The sequence below is a fragment of the Rhinoraja longicauda genome, chromosome 6, assembly GCF_053455715.1.
Source record: "Rhinoraja longicauda isolate Sanriku21f chromosome 6, sRhiLon1.1, whole genome shotgun sequence".
Classification (NCBI taxonomy): Eukaryota; Metazoa; Chordata; class Chondrichthyes; order Rajiformes; family Arhynchobatidae; genus Rhinoraja; species Rhinoraja longicauda.
The window spans coordinates 22,324,819-22,343,774 of record NC_135958.1 but is presented as its reverse complement, the minus strand read 5'-3'; the positions used below and the strand labels follow the sequence as shown (position 1 = coordinate 22,343,774).

The 18,956-nt window shown below is 41.8% G+C and overlaps 1 protein-coding gene across 1 annotated transcript in view; it reads right to left on the bottom strand.

The window, feature by feature from the left end:
• Positions 1 to 18,956, bottom strand: part of LOC144594339 (telomere repeats-binding bouquet formation protein 1-like) — a 49,311-nt gene that overhangs the window by 14,504 nt on the left and 15,851 nt on the right. Inside the window, exons 8-11 of the mRNA XM_078400717.1 lie at positions 18,161 to 18,213; positions 15,868 to 15,969; positions 13,639 to 13,803; positions 7,275 to 7,388 (exon numbers count right to left, since the gene is read on the bottom strand). Coding sequence (XP_078256843.1) covers positions 7,275 to 7,388; positions 13,639 to 13,803; positions 15,868 to 15,969; positions 18,161 to 18,213 — 434 coding nt within the window. The remainder of the gene's footprint in view (positions 1 to 7,274; positions 7,389 to 13,638; positions 13,804 to 15,867; positions 15,970 to 18,160; positions 18,214 to 18,956) is intronic.

The following is an 18,956-nucleotide window of genomic DNA, read 5'->3' as shown; positions in this document are numbered from 1 at the left end:
ACAGAAGAAATGGTTTAAGGACTGCCTCAAAGTGTCCCTCAAAGACTTGGACATCAACCTCAGCAACCTCAGTCCCTTGCTCTGGACCGTCCAACCTGGCATAGCAAGCTCACCACAGGAGCCCGTGCAGCAGAGGACAGATGCACTGCAGAGGCCCAGAGGAAACGCACCACTCGCAAGGCCCGGGCTACCTCCACTTCCACTGCAGCAGCCATTCACTTGTGTCCTACGTGTGGGCGTGCCTTCCGGGCCCAGATTGGCCTCACCAGTCACTTCCGGACCCACAGTCACCAACCCTCCAACTGAAAGTAAAGTTATGGTCATCTTCGAACCCGAAGGACGAACAACAATCCAGTCAGCAGAAAGACAAAACATGATTCCAATCAAGCCATTTACAGTGTATAGATAATAAAGGAATAACATTTAGTGCAAGGTAAAGCCAGCAAAGTCTGATTAAGGATAGTCCAAAGGTCACCAATAACATTGATAGTAGTTCAGTGTGGTCCCTGAATCTGGAGGTGTGTGTTTCTACACCTTTTGCCTGATAAAAGAGGGGAGAAGAGGGAGTGTCCAGAGTGCGACTCATCCTTGATTATGCTGCTGGCCTCACCGAGGTAGTGTGAGGTATAAATGGAGTCAATAGAAGGGATTGAACACAGAATAGTTTGTGTGATGGTCTAGGGCTGCGTCCACAATTCGCTGCAATTTCTTGTGGTCTTGGATGGAGCTGTTCCTAAACCAAACTGTGATGAATCCTGATAAAATGCTTTCTATGGTACATCTGTCGAAGTTGGTCAGAGTTGTTGGGGACATGCCAAACTTCCTATGCATTCTCAGGAAGTAAAGGCATTGGTGTGCTTTCTTGGTCGTTGCTTCAATATGGGTAATCCAGGAGAAGTTGTTGGTGATATCGACTCCTAGGAATTTGAAGTTTTCAACCATCTTTACTTCGGCACCGTCAATGCAAACTAGGGTCGTACTGACATTGAGAGGTTGTTGTCTCGATACCAGGAGTTGAGGATCTCGATCTCCTTCCTGTACTCCGTCTCATCATTATATGATACATGGCCCACAATGGTGGTGTAGTCTGCGAATTTGAAAATTGAATTAGATTTGTACATGACTGCACATTCATGGGTGAACAAGGTGTAAAGAAGGGGGCTGAGAATGCATCCTTATGGAGCACCAGTATTGAGGATTATCGTAGAGGATGATTTGTCCCCAATCCTCACTGATAGGGGTCTGTTGGTCAAGAAGTCAAAGATCCAGTTGCAGTGATGAGTGCTGGCACCAAGTGCCATGAGTTTGGTGATAAGCTTAGATGGTATAATGGTCTGACATAGGTGTCTCTCTTATCCAAGTGTTCCAGAGATGCGTGTAGGGTTAGGGCAATGGCATCATCCATGGACCGGTCGTGGCGGTAGGCGAACAGGTTCTCAAAAACATCTCTAATTTTTTAAACCGCAAGAAATGATTTGAGTCAGTTAATTTACCATGTAAACAAACAAAAGTTGCGTAAATGATCATGTCTTTTGATTTCTTATCTCCTTCAGTGATAAAAGGTAATAAACACAAGTTACTGACCACCACCAGTGATGCTTAGAGACAGATATTCTGTGCATCTGTTAGGAAAGCTATGGGAGGGAGAGAAGCAAAGGTAAGAGCTGTAGCAAATAAAGTGAAGGAAATAACTTCAGAAGTAGAAAAGGTTTCGTTTTCTTGGGCTAGATAGACTGAGGTAAATAAAATTAATTAACTTTGATTAAAAAAACAGAATTGGAAGCACATTTGCAACCACATCTAACAAAGGTCAAGGACTTTGAGAAAGGAGGAGAGAATGACTATTAAAGTAAGTCCAAGAGCCATTTGCATTTATCTGTGGAGGCGTTTGTTCTCCCTGCCCCCAAAAGCCTCTTCAATAGTGAAAGAACCTACCTACAGTCTCAGAGAGCAGCTACTAATACAAATGTGGCATCAGAATATTAAAGATAGGGGTTATTTCTGGTGATGCAAAACCACAGACAATATGAAGAGCCAAAAAATACTGCCAAAATTGTTACTCCACTGAAATATCAGAGGTTCATCACAGTCCAGTTCACATTGTTATAAATAATGCATTGACTTCCAGAAAATTGTCAATCTGAGCAGTCTAACATACATGAATGAATCATTCGTGCATAACCAGAGACGAACAAAATTATATAACTGCAAGACCTCTCATGGGGGCATAACAGCAGTTTTACAAAGTGCCTTTAATGCAGAGAAATGTCCCAAGGCACTTTAAGGAAGTAAAATCAGATCTCTTAAAAAAGCTGACATCAATCCACAGAGGAATATAATCAGAGGAATGACTAAAAGCCAGGTCAACGAGGTGAGTTTCAAGGAGGTTTAAGGAGGCATTTCTAGCGATTCGGGAAACCAAAGGCACGTCTAAAGGCAGGGCAGGGGGCATAATGGGGGCATAATTTTTTTTTAAACTTTCATATAGTGGGAGTGGAAATTATCCAGTAAGTCAACTATTATCGGAATGACGAGTAACTTGGATACGATGCATGATAGGCGAGAGGTTAACCAAGAGGGTACTGTAATACTGCAGTCAAGTCTGGAATTGATTATGTTACAAATGAATCTATTAGGGGTGATTGTTAAAGAAGTGATGGACAAACAAGGCAGACAGGAATAAAGATTATGGGAAAGCAATTGAAAAGCAAATGCTACAAATGTTGAGAATATTTCAATTAGTTTAGATTTCCAGCACATATTTTACTCCCCTGTTCCCCTTCATCTCCTTTTGTTTACATTTCCACCAGACATATCATCTGCAAGTCATCACAATTTGCATCCTTCATTATCTCCTGGTCTCCACCCAATCACTGGCATTCCCTTTGTTATCTCCACATAGTCCTTTTCTCAGCAAATTAACATGCACTTATTTTTTAACTGTTTCTGGTTCTGATCAAAGGCCATTGCTTGAATCATTAACTCTTTATCTCTTCACAGATGCTGCCAGAACTGCTAATTCCAGAATTTTCTTTTTATATTATTGAAGGTTGTTTATGAATCAAATAAAATGCCAGCTGTGTGGAAAAAAAAGATAAATACATTGCAGGGAAGGCAATAGGCAATGCATGGATTGTTGGATAAAGGGAAGCAAGTGTCTCAGAACAATGTGCGAGTCCTTCACATTTCAATGGGGGTGGAACAATACAGAAAGACTGTGGTAAATATAAGCAGGGGTGAGGAAGGGACATGCTGCAGAAATGTCTGATTCTCTTCAATGACTCTCTTCAAACTTAGATTCCTCTTTTTTTCTGATGTGAGTTTTAAATTTTGGCAATAAAGTCTAAGTTACCTTTAGCTTTAAAAGCAGCAGCTGGGCTGCTGTCCCACTTCATTGCATTATCATAACAAGGTCAGGAAAATGATTTCCAAAGTGTTCATCTTCATCCCTTGCAAGATGAATGGTTCGAACAGTGCAGTGTACTTACAGGCTGCTCTGATGGTAGTCACCACTTAGCTTTTATACTCTGTTCAATAATCTATTGATTACATAGTGAGTCACAGATCACTTAAAATTCCTACCTTTAATGATCATTAAAATTATAAAACAATCAATTAAATCTGAAGGAAAAACCACAGACCTTTACTTTCTAGATTTGTGTATTTTCTACATTGGGAACTCGTATCAGGAAATCTTTGTGATTACCTGCCATTTCTCAGATTAATTAATAATTAATTAATTGATCCATTAATAAACTACACCAAAACTATGTATTCAAGTTCTCAATTTAGAATATTTAACAGAACATTAACTTTATTAGAAAGTTTAATCAGAATTTGATATAGGAAAATATACCACCACATATAGCTTTACTGATTTGAATATTTTGTTTGCATTTTCTCACAATTTGCATGACCTTTTTTGATAGTTGCTTTAAACTGAGTTGTAGCCTCTCTTTGCTGTCTGGGGAAAGCGATAATGTCAGATGCAGATTTCTTTATTGGTGGCAAAAGAAAACCTGCACACAATGTACATTTTTTCTCTTATTAGCAGTGATGTGGGAAGTTGGAAATAAAGGAAAAGAAAAAATGCTTTTGGCCGTTTAGTTTGTTGAAGCCCATTGTCAATTATCACTGGTACTATTGCTGGGCTATTCAGAGCACTGTTCAGAATTGATCACATTGATTGTGGAATGGAGTCACAGATTGGTAAGGATTTCCTTCCGAAAGAATGTGTTTGAACCATTTGAATCTTTGCAACTTTAAATACAATACAATACAATATATCTTTATTGTCATTGTACCCAGGGGTACAACGAGATTGGGAATGCGCCTCCCATACGATGCAATAATTTAAGTAATTTAAACAACAGCAACCCAACGAAACAATTGTAACAGTTTTAGTTTTAGACAGGGTAAAGTGCAAGTTGATCTATGCGTTGTGACCATCCGGCTCAGCAGGACCGGTTCATAGCAGCTATGGCCCTGGGGATGAAGCTGTTCCTGAGTCTGGAGGTGCGGGCGTAGAAGGCCTTGTATCGTCTGCCCGATGGAAGGAGTTCGAACAGACTGTTGCAGGGGTGTGAAGAGTCTTTGTGGATGCTGGTGGCTTTTCTGAGGCATCGTGTGTTGTAGATGCCCTCCAAGTCTGGTAGCTGTGTTCCGATGGCCCTCTGAGCTCTATGGACTACCCGCTGTAGAGCCTTCCTTTCTGCCTCCGTGCAGCTGAGGTACCACACAGGGATGCCATGCGTTAGGATGCTCTCTAAGGTGCAGCGGTAGAAGGTCGTCCGCAGCTGTTGGGGTAGACCAGACTTTTTCAGTGTTCTTAGGTAGAACAGTCTTTGCTGTGCCTTCTTGACCAGCGCAGCAGTGTTATTGGACCATGTTAGGTCCTCCGAAATGTGAGTGCCCAGAAACTTGAAGCTGGTCACTCTCTCCACACTGTCCCCGTTGATAGAGATCGGGGCATATTCCCCGTTATGTGACCTACGGAAGTTGATGATCAGCTCCTTGGTCTTGGTGGTATTTATGGACAGGTTGTTCTCCGAGCACCAGTCCGCCAGGTTCTGCACCTCCGCTCTATAGTTTGCAGATTACTTGCAGATACTTGCAGATTAAAAAAATGAATTCAAATTGCCAAGCAGTCAAGGTGACATTTAACTTCATGTCCTATATATTATTTGCATTTTGTAAAAAATATCTTGCTATTTCCATAACACAGCCATTACTTTACAATTATCCTCAGTGACCATTCCCAAAAAGAAGATATTGTCTTTGGATAAAAAACTTAGGAAAATGTCTTCAAAAGGGTTAAACAATTTTAAGCTACCAGTGTTGCTGACCACACCAATATTTATTGCTCGTCACTAATTGCTGATGAAATAGCAAAGATCTGCCAATTGCAGTATAATATGAAAAAAAATGAAACTGTTAATTTTAGCAGGAAAATAAAAAGCATGTAAGGAGTCTGCAGATGCTCTGTGCATTTTATCTGAACGGTGAGAGACTTCAGAGCTCTTGAGATGTGGATTCCTGATGTCAAGGTACATGATTCATTTAAAAAATTAAGTGAATGCATTGGCCTGATCACTGCAATAGGCTGCTTGTCTTGTGAAAAAGATTTAAGGGGGAAACTACTTAAAACTTTGGGCTCACCTATTAGAAAACAGCGATAAATAAAAATATTTTCTTTCAGAGCATCAGTCTTTGGAACACGCTTTCTCAAAGGCAGATAGAAATACTGTCTATGAATATTCTTTCAGCAGCGCTAGATAAAAACTTGACAAGGAAGTGGGTAAAAGGCTACTGCAGGACTTAAGAGTAATGAGTTGAGGTTATAATCAGACCAGCCATGATTTTACGTAATGCCACTGCTTTGACTGTGCACTGATGCTAATCCCATTTCCCTCGCTCTCTTCCATCTCCCACCCCTCACCTTTCTTGACCCTTTATAATATCTCCCACCCATTTCTCATTTCTTCCTTGGTTTTCTCACTTTTAATAGGCTTCTCTTCACCATGCTGCTTTCTCAGTTTCTTCCTGCCCCAAAATAGTTTTTGTCTTAGTCCTTCATGTACAACAAATTGGAAAATTAATTGGCCATTAATTAAAAAAACAATTGCTTTCAGTGGGAAAAGAGTGAATATTTTTGACAGCATGAAAATTGGGAATTGAAAGTTCACATATAAACATTTTAATACATGCAGTTCAAATCTATCATATGTTTCCCACAGCATCATATGATTTCTAATATTACCTACTCCTCTGATGTTTGAGTGGAAATGCAAAATCAATATCCAAATGCATTGATACTGAATATACATAATCATCACTTGCGACTACTCTCTAAGGAGATGTAATACCATCTTTTAGTTTAGTTGCATGACAGAAACAATTGATTATTTTAAAGTTAGATGTATATAGATTCAAATAGGGCCATGAGAATCTGAGCGAATGTGTCTTTTGATGGAAAACACATGATCTGATGAACAGATGGTGAGTAGAGAGAGCACACGAGTCTTAACAACATGCCAACAACCAAGGTATGTGAGTGTTCTTCAGTGTTGTCAAGAACATCCAAGGCCCAAGCGCCCAAAGACCAACCCCAAAGGAGTCAAGGATGAAGGAAGTGTCATCTAGGCCAGTCAACACCAAGAGGAAGAAAAATGTCAGATTTCCTTAATATAAACACCATCAGCCATAGCAAAGATAAAAAGGCCCATTCAACAAGGCCCCTGAAGCAGAAAAAAGATTTATTTTGCTGGAAATTAGACACATATTTGGAGAAACTGCTCCCCTGAAAGTGCTCCACAGAAAAGCGTTGTCACCTTGCAACTCCAAAACTATTGCCTGGTGCTGCATCTCATGTCCATCCAAGTAAAGCCTTTGTTACACCTATAAAAATTAATTACAGTGGCCTCGATGTATTTACCTCCTTCCCCTTCAGAATCTGTTCTGACTGAATCTGCATTGACTGATGGCCACTAATTATTTGCTCCTTTTCATTGCTTTTGAATACTGGTGCTCAATCTAAGAAATAGCACTTAACCTGCCTTTGCAAGAAACACCAGAGTTTTATAAGGGGAATGAATGTAAATGAGCAAAGAACCAGGGTAACTGTCTCTTTCTTAACCAACGTGTTTTTTCATTCAGAGTTTTCTTCTTTATAACATGGCATTCTTAATGTAATTGTTTCTACAACACAGCTGAACTAACTTAAGCACAAACCTCAAAAGTATAATGAAGGTCCCAGAATCAAGAACCATACTCACTTTTTAAGTGGAAATCTTTTGTAGGTGTTTTTGCTAAGTTCATAGAATCTGTTTGCTTAATGTGGAAATCTGTGATACAAGATGTTGTTCTTCTGATTGGAGTTAAAAAAAAATCTGCAAAATAAAACAATATAATGTTATAATGTATTTGGAGATAATGTATAAAATATATTAACGAGTTCTACTATCTTGATTAACACAATCACCATAATTTAAAAACATAGTGGGAGCAGTATGCCATTGAACCCTTCAAGCCCATTATGCTTTTCAAAATGACCATGGCTAATCACTTAAACTAAATATGCTGTTCCACCTTTCTCACCTTGGCCCTTGATCCTTCCAGGTCTAAAAACAGATAGAGCCAGAAAGTTGGAGCGGCAGATTTGGGACACAAATGCAGGTGGATGATAGGTGGTCCTATCTCGGACTCCAAACTCCACAAAAGATAGAAGGGGCCAGGGGAAGGTAAAGGTGGAGACAGCTAGGATGGTGATGTGGAAACGCAAAGGCTATCAGTGATGGAATCTGATCAATAAGGAAGCTGATAATGGCAATAATCAAGAGAGAGGTGAGGGGCAGATGGAATCAGAACCAGATGGGAGAGAGGGGGATCCGGTGGGTGAAGGTGTGGGTAGATCGATGGAACAGAAAGGGGAGGTGGATGAAAATGTTTAATAGAGGAGGATGGGCATGGGAAGGGGGACAGAAATCTAGAGACCGTCCTCCCCCCCTCCTCCTCCTCCCCCCCTCCTCCTCCTCCTCCCCCCCCTCCTCCTCCTCCTCCCCCCCTCCTCCTCCTCCCCCCCCCTCCTCCTCCTCCCCCCCCCTTCCTCCTCCTCCCCCCCCCTCCCTCCTCCTCCCCCCCCCTCCCTCCTCCTCCCCCCCCCTCCCTCCTCCTCCCCCCGAGAACACTGTTTCAGGGGGGAGTGGACGAGGACTACAGGAGACCCCAGTGGCTGTGCCTATTGCAAATAGGTATACCCTCTTGGGAACTGTCGGGGCAGAAGACGTTTCCAGTCCGAGTGGCGGACCTGTTGGCAAGGATACTCGACAGGGGAGACCGAAGTCAGGAAGAGCCGTAGTGGTCGGTGACTCCATAGTCCGAGGGACGGACAGAAGATTCTGTGGCAGCAGGAGGGACTTGAGGATGGTCTGTTGCCTCCATGGTGCCAGGGTTCAACACATCACGGACCGGCTTCAGAAAATCCTAGTGAGGGAAGGCGATCAACCTGAAGTCGTTGTGCACGTGGGCACGAATGACGTCGGGCGGAAGAGGAAGGAAGTGCTACAGCGGGAGTTTAGAGAGTTGGGAAAAACACTGAGAAGTAGGACGTCGAAGGTGGTTATCTCTGGACTGCTACCGGTACCTCGTGCTGGTGAGGCCAGGAACAGAGAGATAGAGGGTATGAATTTATGGCTGAGGGGCTGGTGCAGAGAACAGGGATTTAAATTTCTGGACCACTGGAATCTCTTCTGGGCTAGGGGTGACTTGTACAAAAGGGACGGGTTACATCTTAACAGCAGGGGGACAAACATTCTGGCAGGCAGGTTTGCTAGTGTGACACCTGTGGCTTTAAACTAAGTAGTGGGGGGGAGGGGGTTAACAAATTGTGAATATGAAGATGAGGTAAAAAAAAAAAGGGAATACAGGAGATATTGCAAAAGACTCTCGGAAGAATGGGAACAGAAGTTCTAGAGGGGAAAATAAATTAAGGGCAGGGCCAATTGTGACCGATGTGAGAGGGGAGGAGGTAAATACAGAAGTTAAAATGTTGTACTTAAATGCGCGTAGTATAAAAAATAAAGTGGATGAGCTTGAGGCTCAGTTAGTCATGGGCAAGCATGATGTTGTAGGGATCACTGAGACATAATAATAATAATAATAATACATTTTATTTATATAGCGCTTTTCATATACTCAAAGACGCTTTACAGAGATTTTGAGAACATAGGGAAATTAATAAATAGATAAATAAGTAAATAAATAAATGAACAGAGAAAGGAGACAGAAGGTGAGGTGACCTTCAGTGGTTGAAGGCAGTACTGAACAGGTGAGACTTCAGCGATGTTTTGAATGTGGTGAGTGTGGGGGAGTCTCTAACGGTTTGGGGTAGTGAGTTCCATAGGGTGGGAGCAGCGATGGAGAAAGCCCTGTCCCCCCAGGATCTGAGTTTAGTCCGGATGTGGGGGGATAGGAGATTGGCAGCGGCAGAGCGGAGGGTGCAGGTGGGAGTGTGCCTGTGGAGGAGGTCGGTCAGGTAGGATGGGGCCAGGTTATGGAGGGCTTTGTAGGTTATGAGGAGGATTTTGTACTGGATTCTCTGGGGGATGGGGAGCCAGTGGAGTTTATAAAGGACGGGGGTGATATGGTCACGGATCGAGGTGTGTGTGAGTAGACGGGCAGCGGAGTTTTGAATGTATTGAAGTTTATTGATGATTTTTGAGGGTGCGCCATAGAGGAGGCTGTTGCAGTAGTCCAGACGGGAGGTGATGAAGGCGTGGATGAGGGTTTCTGCAGCTGTGGAGGAGAGGGATGGACGGAGACGGGCAATGTTTTTGAGGTGTAAGAAGGCTGTCTTTGTGATGTGTTTGATGTGTTTGTCGAAGGAGAGGGTTTGATCAAGGATGATTCCAAGATTCCGGATGTGAGGTGAGGTGGATACTGGGAGACCATCAATGTTGAGGATGAAGTTTTGGGTGGATTTGGTGAGCATTTTTGGACCAATGATGATGATTTCAGATTTGTTGCAATTGAGTTTGAGGAAGTTTGTTTGAAGCCAAGATTTTATTTCAGTAATGCAGTTTGTCAGTGTAGAGTGTGTGGTGGAGGAGATTGACTTGGTGGAGATGAGGAGCTGGATATCATCGGCGAAGCAGTGGAAGTTGAGACCATGACGGCGGATTAATTGACCAAGGGGAAACAGGTAGAGGATGAAGAGGAGGGGGCCAAGGACTGAGCCTTGGGGGACACCTTGGGGGAGGGGAGCGGTGGGGGATTTACAGTTGTTAATGGAGATGAATTGGTGTCTGTCAGAGAGGTAAGATTTGAACCAGGATAGGGCTGTGCCGGTGATGTTAAGGGAGGTTTCAAGTCGGGTGAGGAGAATGGAGTGATTTATGGTGTCAAAGGCGGCGCTGAGGTCAAGTAGGATGAGGATGTTGAGGTTGCCAGCGTCGGAGGAGAGGAGAATGTCGTTTGTGATTTTGAGGAGCGCAGTTTCAGTACAGTGGTTTGAGCGGAATCCAGATTGGAAAGTTTCATACAGGTTATTGGTAGAGAGGTGGTATTTTAGTTGGGAAGCTACAGCACGTTCCAAAACTTTGGACAGAAAGGGTAGGTTGGAGATTGGTCTGAAGTTGTTTGGGGTGTCAGGGTTTAGACCAGGTTTTTTCAGAATGGGGGTGACAGCAGCGATTTTGAGGGATGGCGGGACGATGCCAGTGGACAGGGAGGAGTTTATTGTTGCAGTGATAAGTGGAGAGAGAGCAGAAAGGCAGGCCTTGACAAAGCTGGAGGGGATGGGGTCCAGAGAGCAGGTGGCAGTTTTTATTCCTGTGAAGAGGTCAGAGAGGTCGGTGGTGGAGATTGGGGAGAACTGAGGCAGGGGCTGACAGGATAAGGGGGGGCAGGTGGTTTGAGGGGGAGCAGGTGCGTTGGTGGTTAAGGTGCTGTAGATGTTGTCTATTTTGCTTTGGAAGAATGAAAGGAAAGTGGTGCATTTGCATGGTTACAAGAGGACCAGGGCTGGGAACTGAATATTCAGGGGTACACAACGTATAGAAAAGACAGACAGGTGGGCAGAGGGGGTGGGGTTGCTCTGATGGTAAGGAATGATATTCATTCCCTTGCAAGGGGTGACATAGAATCAGGAGATGTTGAATCAGTATGGATAGAAATGAGAAATTGTAAGGGTAAAAAGACCCTAATGGGAGTTATCTATAGGCCCCCAAACAGTAGCCTCGACATAGGGTGCAAGTTGAATCAGGAGATAAAATTGGCATGTCAAAAATGAAATGCTATGGTGGTTATGGGAGATTTCAACATGCAGGTAGACTGGGAAAATCAGGTTGGAAATGGACCCCAGGAAAGAGAGTTTGTAGAGTGCCTTCGAGATGGATTCTTAGAACAGCTTGTACTGGAGCCTACCAGGGAGAAGGCAATTCTGGATTTAGTGTTGTGTAATGATCCTGATCTGATAAGGGGACTAGAGGTAAAAGAGCCGTTAGGAGGCAGTGATCACAACATGATAAGTTTTACTCTGCAAATGGAAAGGCAGAAGGGAAAATCGGAAGTGTCAGTATTACAGTATAGCAAAGGTTTTTCCAGAGACATGAGGCAGGAGCTGGCCAAAATTGACTGGAAGGAGGCCCTAGCAGGGAAGACGGTAGAACAGCAATGGCAGGTATTCCTGGGAATAATGCAGAGGTTGCAGGATCAATTTATTCCAAAGAGGTGGAAAGACTCTAAGGGGAGTAAGAGACACCTGTGGCTGACGAGGGAAGTCAGGGACAGCATAAAAATTAAGGAGAGGAAGTATAACATAGCAAAGAAGAGTGGGAAGACAGAGGATTGGGACTCTTTTAAAGAGCAACAAAAGTTAACTAAAAAGGCAATACGGGGAGAAAAGATGAGGTACGAGGGTAAACTAGCCAATAATATAAAGGAGGATAGCAAAAGTTTTTTTAGGTACGTGAAGAGGAAAAAAATAGTCAAGGCAAATGTGGGTCCCTTGAAGACAGAAGCAGGGGAATTTATTATGGGGAACAAAGAAATGGCAGACGAGTTAAACCGTTACTTTGGATCTGTCTTCACTGAGGAAGATACACACAATCTCCCAAATGTTCTAGGGGCCGGAGAACCTAGGGTGATGGAGGAACTGAAGGAAATCCACATTAGGCAGGAAATGGTTTTGGGTAGACTGATGGGACTGAAGGCTGATAAATCCCCAGGGCCTGATGGTCTGCATCCCAGGGTACTTAAGGAGGTGGCTCTAGAAATAGTGGAAGCATTGGAGATCATTTTTCAATGTTCTATAGATTCAGGATCAGTTCCTGTGGATTGGAGGATAGCAAATGTTATCCCACTTTTTAAGAATGGAGGGAGAGAGAAAACGGGTAATTATAGACCAGTTAGTCTGACATCAGTGGTGGGGAAGATGCTGGAGTCAATTATAAAAGACGAAATTGCTGAGCATTTGGATAGCAGTAACAGGATCATTCCGAGTCAGCATGGATTTACGAAGTGGAAATCATGCTTGACAAATCTACTGGAATTTTTTGAGGATGTAACTAGGAAAATTGACAGGGGAGAGTCAGTGGATGTGGTGTACCTCGACTTTCAGAAAGCCTTCGACAAGGTCCCACATAGGAGATTAGTGGCCAAAATAGGGCACATGGTATTGGGGGTAGGGTACTGACATGGATAGAAAATTGGTTGACAGACAGAAAGCAAAGAGTGTGGATAAATGGGTCCCTTTCGGAATGGCAGGCAGTGACCAGTGGGGTACCGCAAGGTTCGGTGCTGGGACCCCAGCTATTTACGATATACATTAATGACTTAGACGAAGGGATTAAAAGTACCATTAGCAAATTTGCAGATGATACTAAGCTGGGGGGTAGTGTGAATTGTGAGGAAGATGCAATAAGGCTGCAGGGTGACTTGGACAGGTTGTGTGAGTGGGCGGATACATGGCAGATGCAGTTTAATGTAGATAAGTGTGAGGTTATTCACTTTGGAAGTAAGAATAGAAAGGCAGATTATTATCTGAATGGTGTCAAGTTAGGAGGAGGGGGAGTTCAACGAGATCTGGGTGTCCTAGTGCATCAGTCAATGAAAGGAAGCATGCAGGTACAGCAGGCAGTGAAGAAAGCCAATGGAATGTTGGCCTTCGTAACAAGAGGAGTTGAGTATAGGAGCAAAGAGGTCCTTCTACAGTTGTACCGGGCCCTGGTGAGACCGCACCTGGAGTACTGTGTGCAGTTTTGGTCTCCAAATTTGAGGAAGGATATTCTTGCTATGGAGGGCGTGGAGGCCAGTTCGTTGGATGCTTTCAAGAGAGAGCTGGATAGAGCTCTTAAGGATAGCGGAGTGAGGGGGTATGGGGAGAAGGCAGGAACGGGGTACTGATTGAGAATGATCAGCCATGATCGCATTGAATGGCGGTGCTGGCTCGAAGGGCTGAATGGCCTACTCCTGCACCTATTGTCTATTGTCTATAACACCTGCATTTGATCACTTTTCTAATGGTTCCCATCTTCCCATTGGATTTCCTGCACATGTTGACAATGCAACAGTTTAGCTGTATAAATATGTTTATGAATACAGCCTGTTGCCATTTTAAGGGATGATAAACTAATTACTTACTTCTGTCAGTTTTGTTAATGTTACTGGCTAGTAACTTCTTAAGCTCCTTTTTATATTTATCCTCACACTCTTGTATCACTTTATGTCGATCACATTTGTTGGGGCAAGCCTGAAGAATCTTGCTGAAATTCCTACTGTTCAAGGATGCTGCTACAGTTGAACAACCTATTGAGGATTAAACAAATCGGCATGTTTCTTTTAAGTCAACGACTGATCCTTGTACTCATCAGAAATTAAAATTTATTTTGTTGGATAAAGAGCATTGAAAACTGAAAAAATGCCTTGTTCAACTAATAAGATTATTTAAGTAATTACTCGTTGGTTATGATGCCAGAATGTGCGGTCAGACTACCAAAAAACGATGCCATGCAATTATTCATGAAATATATTGAGTAAGGAGTTTCCCAGAAATATTAACAATAATCAAGTCAAGTTTAACTGTCGTTTGTATGAAAACGGAACAATTAATTTTGAACTTGTAGAGCTTAACAGGCATATAAACACAATATACATAGACACTATATAATAAACAAAAGTTCAATAAATTAATAAACCTAATACTAGTGCAAAAAAAACAAAATTCCTGTGTGAAATCAAATACAGTCCATAGTTCATTGTTGAGGTTAGTGTTGTGTATTGTTCAAAAGTCTGATTGTTCTAGAATAGTGCAAAACTGAAGTCCGTAGTGCAAGCAAAATAAAGTCTACAGTAGATCATAGTTGCTAAGTTTAGTGTTATACAGTGATCAACAGCATGATGGTTGCTGGGAAGAAGCTGTTTTTGAAACTGGTGGTCATGTTTTTCACACTCCTATACCTTCCCATTGGAAGGACCAAAATGAGTGTCGCCAGGGTGGTGTGGGTTCTTGATGATGCTGGCCATCCTTCTGAGGCAGCACCTCATATGAAGATCTTTTCGATGGTGCGAAGGTCAGTATTTGTGATGGACCAGGTTTAGCCCCTCAATATCTAGTGGCAGAAGAACATTAGACTGCAGTCCTTCCCCCCAAACCCCTCTGTGTTGGTGCACAGAGCCAGCATGTATTGCTGCAACCTTAAATGTGCAAGTCGGTAGTATTCTCCTGCACCTAGCTCATTGTACTGCAAATGCACCTTGCACTTAGTTGATGATCTTCTGGCAGCACTTCGTGTTTGACAGTACGCATTCCTGGAAACCGCCCTTAGATTAGCAAATTCTGTTTTGCAGCTGCTCATGATGAACCTCAACAAGGATCCTTGCATCCTATTCTAGAACTTTTATGCAAATACACAGTACACAAAGGAGTGGCTAATCTTCTCATCCTCATCACATCCACCCTGAGGGCAGCATGTGTTGAGAGTGGGACTCCACCCTTGTAGAAAGAATCTGACAGGGTGGGCCCCTCTCACTGCAAAAAGGTTCAACAGATTGATCATTGGATCACTCGGGTAGTGGAATTGTCCTGTGAGGAGTGATATTTAAGAGCATTTAAATAAGCATATGAACAAGCAAGGAATGGAAGGATATAGGTCTTGTGCAGACAGATGTGCAGTTGAAATTGGCATCATGGTCAGCACAGACATGGTTGACTGAAGGATCTGTTCTATGTTCTATCTCTTATGGTTTTAATTCCTAGCCCAAGGACACATATATATTTAGAAATAATTTTGTACCTTGGCAATTTTCAAAAGTTATTAATTTATTAGCAGATTGGTGTAAAGTGCATAATATTGATTAGAAAACATAGACAGAAATTAGTTATTCTATTATTTTATTACATGCTGTATTATTAAATGTATTTTAATTGTACATATATTTTGAGCATTCAGTTTTTTCTTACTATGTTTACAAGGGACTACCACAGTTTTGATTCACTGCTTCTCAGCTGGGAGATGGGACGAGGAAAGGGGAAATTGTGGGGTTTCTTTGGTGGTTGACCACATCTCAGTGAATCTTAATCAAGCTGCTTTTCAATTTTGGGTCACGCAATGGGATGGGGAAATGAGATCATGGATTTTTTTTCCTGATCTTTCTAAATGTTCCCCAGGTGCACTGCTAACCAAGAAAAGTGGCCCCATTATTACATAATGGATAAATTAATTTAATCCATTCTATCAGATAATTTAGTATCTATTAACCAGTTTACAAAATATGAGGGGATAAGAGACTCGTGGAAATTACTGCAAACACTTAAAACATAGTATATATTAAGGTGGGTAAAGATAAAACAAAAGAGTTTTGGATACATACCTGAACATCTGAAATCTTGGCCAACATTAAGTGAAGGTACGGAACAGGTGAGGTTACCACTAATTTCTTTATCAATTAGGTCTGAACACAGAAACAATGGATCTATAAAAATAGTGAATTAAAACATATATTTTAATATTTAATTTAGGAAATGAAAAGATTCATAATTTGTTGACAGGTTCTCCATCTCATAAATATAGGCAGAAATTAGATACTTAACTTTGCACAAGAGATCAGCATAGTAGTGACAAATGATATTGGCTCTGTAAATCATGAATCAGTTTGGGTGAAGATAAGAAACAGCAACAGATCTCAATGTTGGGAACATATTCACAAAATGCTGGAGTAACTCAGCAGGTCAGGCAGCATCTCGGGAGAGAAGGAATGGGTGACGTTTTGGGTCGAGACCCTTCTTCAGACTGATCACCCCGAAACGTCACCCATTCCTTCTCTCCCGAGATGCTGCCTGACCTGCTGAGTTACTCCAGCATTTTGGCAAAATAAATACCTTCGATTTGTACCAGCATCTGCAGTTATTTTCTTATACTCAATGTTGGGAACAGTCTACAGGCTCCCTAAAAGAAGCTATAATTATAGGGCAGAAAACAAATCAAGAAATAATAGGGCTTGCAAGAAAAAGTAATGCATTAACAATGGGAGACTTTCATCGCCATATAATTTAGATAAATCAAAGTGGCAAAGGTAGCCTGTAAAAACAAGGAACTGCAGAGACTGGTTAATGTACAAAAGGATACAAAGTGCTGGAGTAACTCAGGCAGGCAGCATCTCTGGAGAACATGGAAAGGTGACATTTTGGGTTGAGACCCTTCTTCACACCGATTGTAGGGAGATGGTGTGAAGAAAGTTAGAAGAGGGGAGAAGCAAGAGCATGGCGAGTAATAGGTGGGAACAAGCAAGGGAGGTTTTGATAGACAAATCGATGGAACGAAGGTCAGAGATAAAAGCAGAAGTTGTGAGACTTGGCAAAGATAGCTGCGGGGAAATATGCGGAGTGTATTCAGGAAAATTGTTAGAAGAATATGTGTTATGGAATCAATCGGGAACAGACTATTATTTTGGATTTTTGAAAAAAGCGAATATAGTTTTGATAAATGACAAACCAAAAGAATTTAAATTTGTAGAAGACATTCAATAAGGTGCACATGCACAAAATAAAAGCTCATGGCATTGGGACCTCAACTACCTAGAATCTATGTAATTACTTATCCGAAGATAGAGTGTATTGTTTCCAAGCTTTTCTGGCAAAGAAGTCATAGGGAGAATGCAAGAAGTCTGAACAGAGACAGCAACAGGATAGATGAATAGGCAAAAAAATGCCAGGCAGTTTATCTACTTTGGTAGAATAGAAACGCAGAATATTGCTTAAACTAATAGAAACTACAGAATGCTGCTTAACGGAGGGAGGGTTCAGGATGGCCTCGATCATGAAACACAATCAGTTGGCATGCAGGTACAGTAAGTATTTAGAAAGGCAAACGAATTGAAGTTTTTTGTTGGAAAGAGAATGGGGTATAAAAGTATTGAAGTGCTGTAATAACTCAGCGGATCAAACAGCATCCCTGGAGAACACGGATAGGTGACGGTTTGGATCGGAACCCTTCAACGCCTGCTCCTATTTCTTACGTGCTTATTCTACAATGGGTAGATAAAATATACATTTCCTAGATACATCTTCATTCCTCCCTCTAGATCTAGTACTATATTATACCCAGTGGTGCAGCCTAAGAATAAGATATCAGCTGCTCAGTCAGTTAAAATATTAAGTAGCAAAACCATATAGAGCAGAATGATTCCTTTTCCTGATCTCACGCAAGATGTGAGAGCAATAATAATAAGTTTCAGTGCCCTGAGGATGCAGAGCCGAATCGTCCAAACATTCCAAGACTGCCATCACTTAGCAGCAAGAATTTCAGCCAATTTTTCCTTTCATATCAAATAGATACCAAAACTTCTACTTCCTTGCCAAGTAAGCTACCTCAGACAAATATTCACTATGGTTCAATGCAATGTGATGCAGTTATCAAAATGCATTTTCAATAGTTTACTTAGGTAAGTTTTATTGAGAAATATAACTTAGAATTTGTCATGATCTGGGCAATTAGTATACATGTATAGCATGTTAATGCATTCCTATAATTCATAATAGATGGACATATATGATCTACTCTTAATGTCTGTAATTATCATCTAAAATATTGACTTATCTGTACTCTCGATTTAAGGGTTTTGTCATGCTACTGTCATTCTGTTTTGGATGAGAAGTGCTCCTTACCCATGTTTTTCTGTTTTCTTCTACACAGTGCAGGTATTTTGAATAGCTCGTGGCTGTGGAAGGAAAAACAATCATGAACTTTGTAAAAGTTAATTTGAACTTAAGAAAGTATCATAAATCTACAAAGATTAAAAATCAGCACTAGATTACAGAAATTCTGCTTGATGACAGAGATCAATTATCTGCACACATTTTCTGCATGGACGTCATTTCCTGTTATCTTAATTTTGTTGCAGAGGAATTGGATTTCTTCTTTTAGTCACGAAACATGTACTGCATATTGTGCTAACATCTGATTAGACAAACAAAAACATTTAAGAATTCTGCTAAGAAATAATTAGTGTGGTCCCTAATAGGAGTTGCATGGAAAGTTCCAAACTCTTGCGTGTTTGCCCATCTGTTCACCAGGAAAAGTGTCACACCTTGAAAGAGCACTCCTGTGGCAGCCACTGGATAGCTGCATAAAAAGCTGCCACGGAGATGAAGGAAACGTGAGAGAATGGATAGGCCAATCTTCCATGTTGCTGTCCCACATAATCATTTGTCCTGATCAAATCCCATGCCACTAGTGGCCCTACTTCACTGCAGGGTGCAGGGTGTTTAATGTTTGCTGCAGTGCCTCTGATATTCATAAAATATGAGCAACCAGATGCTATGTGCAAGATATCTATGTAAGAATAGAGAACCTTTGATGCTTCACCTTTGGTCGGGTTATGATGCATCAAGTACAAAATGTGCAGGGGTTGAACTCTGGTTCTGAAATCTGGTGCAACTCAAGTCAATGGAGGACAAATTT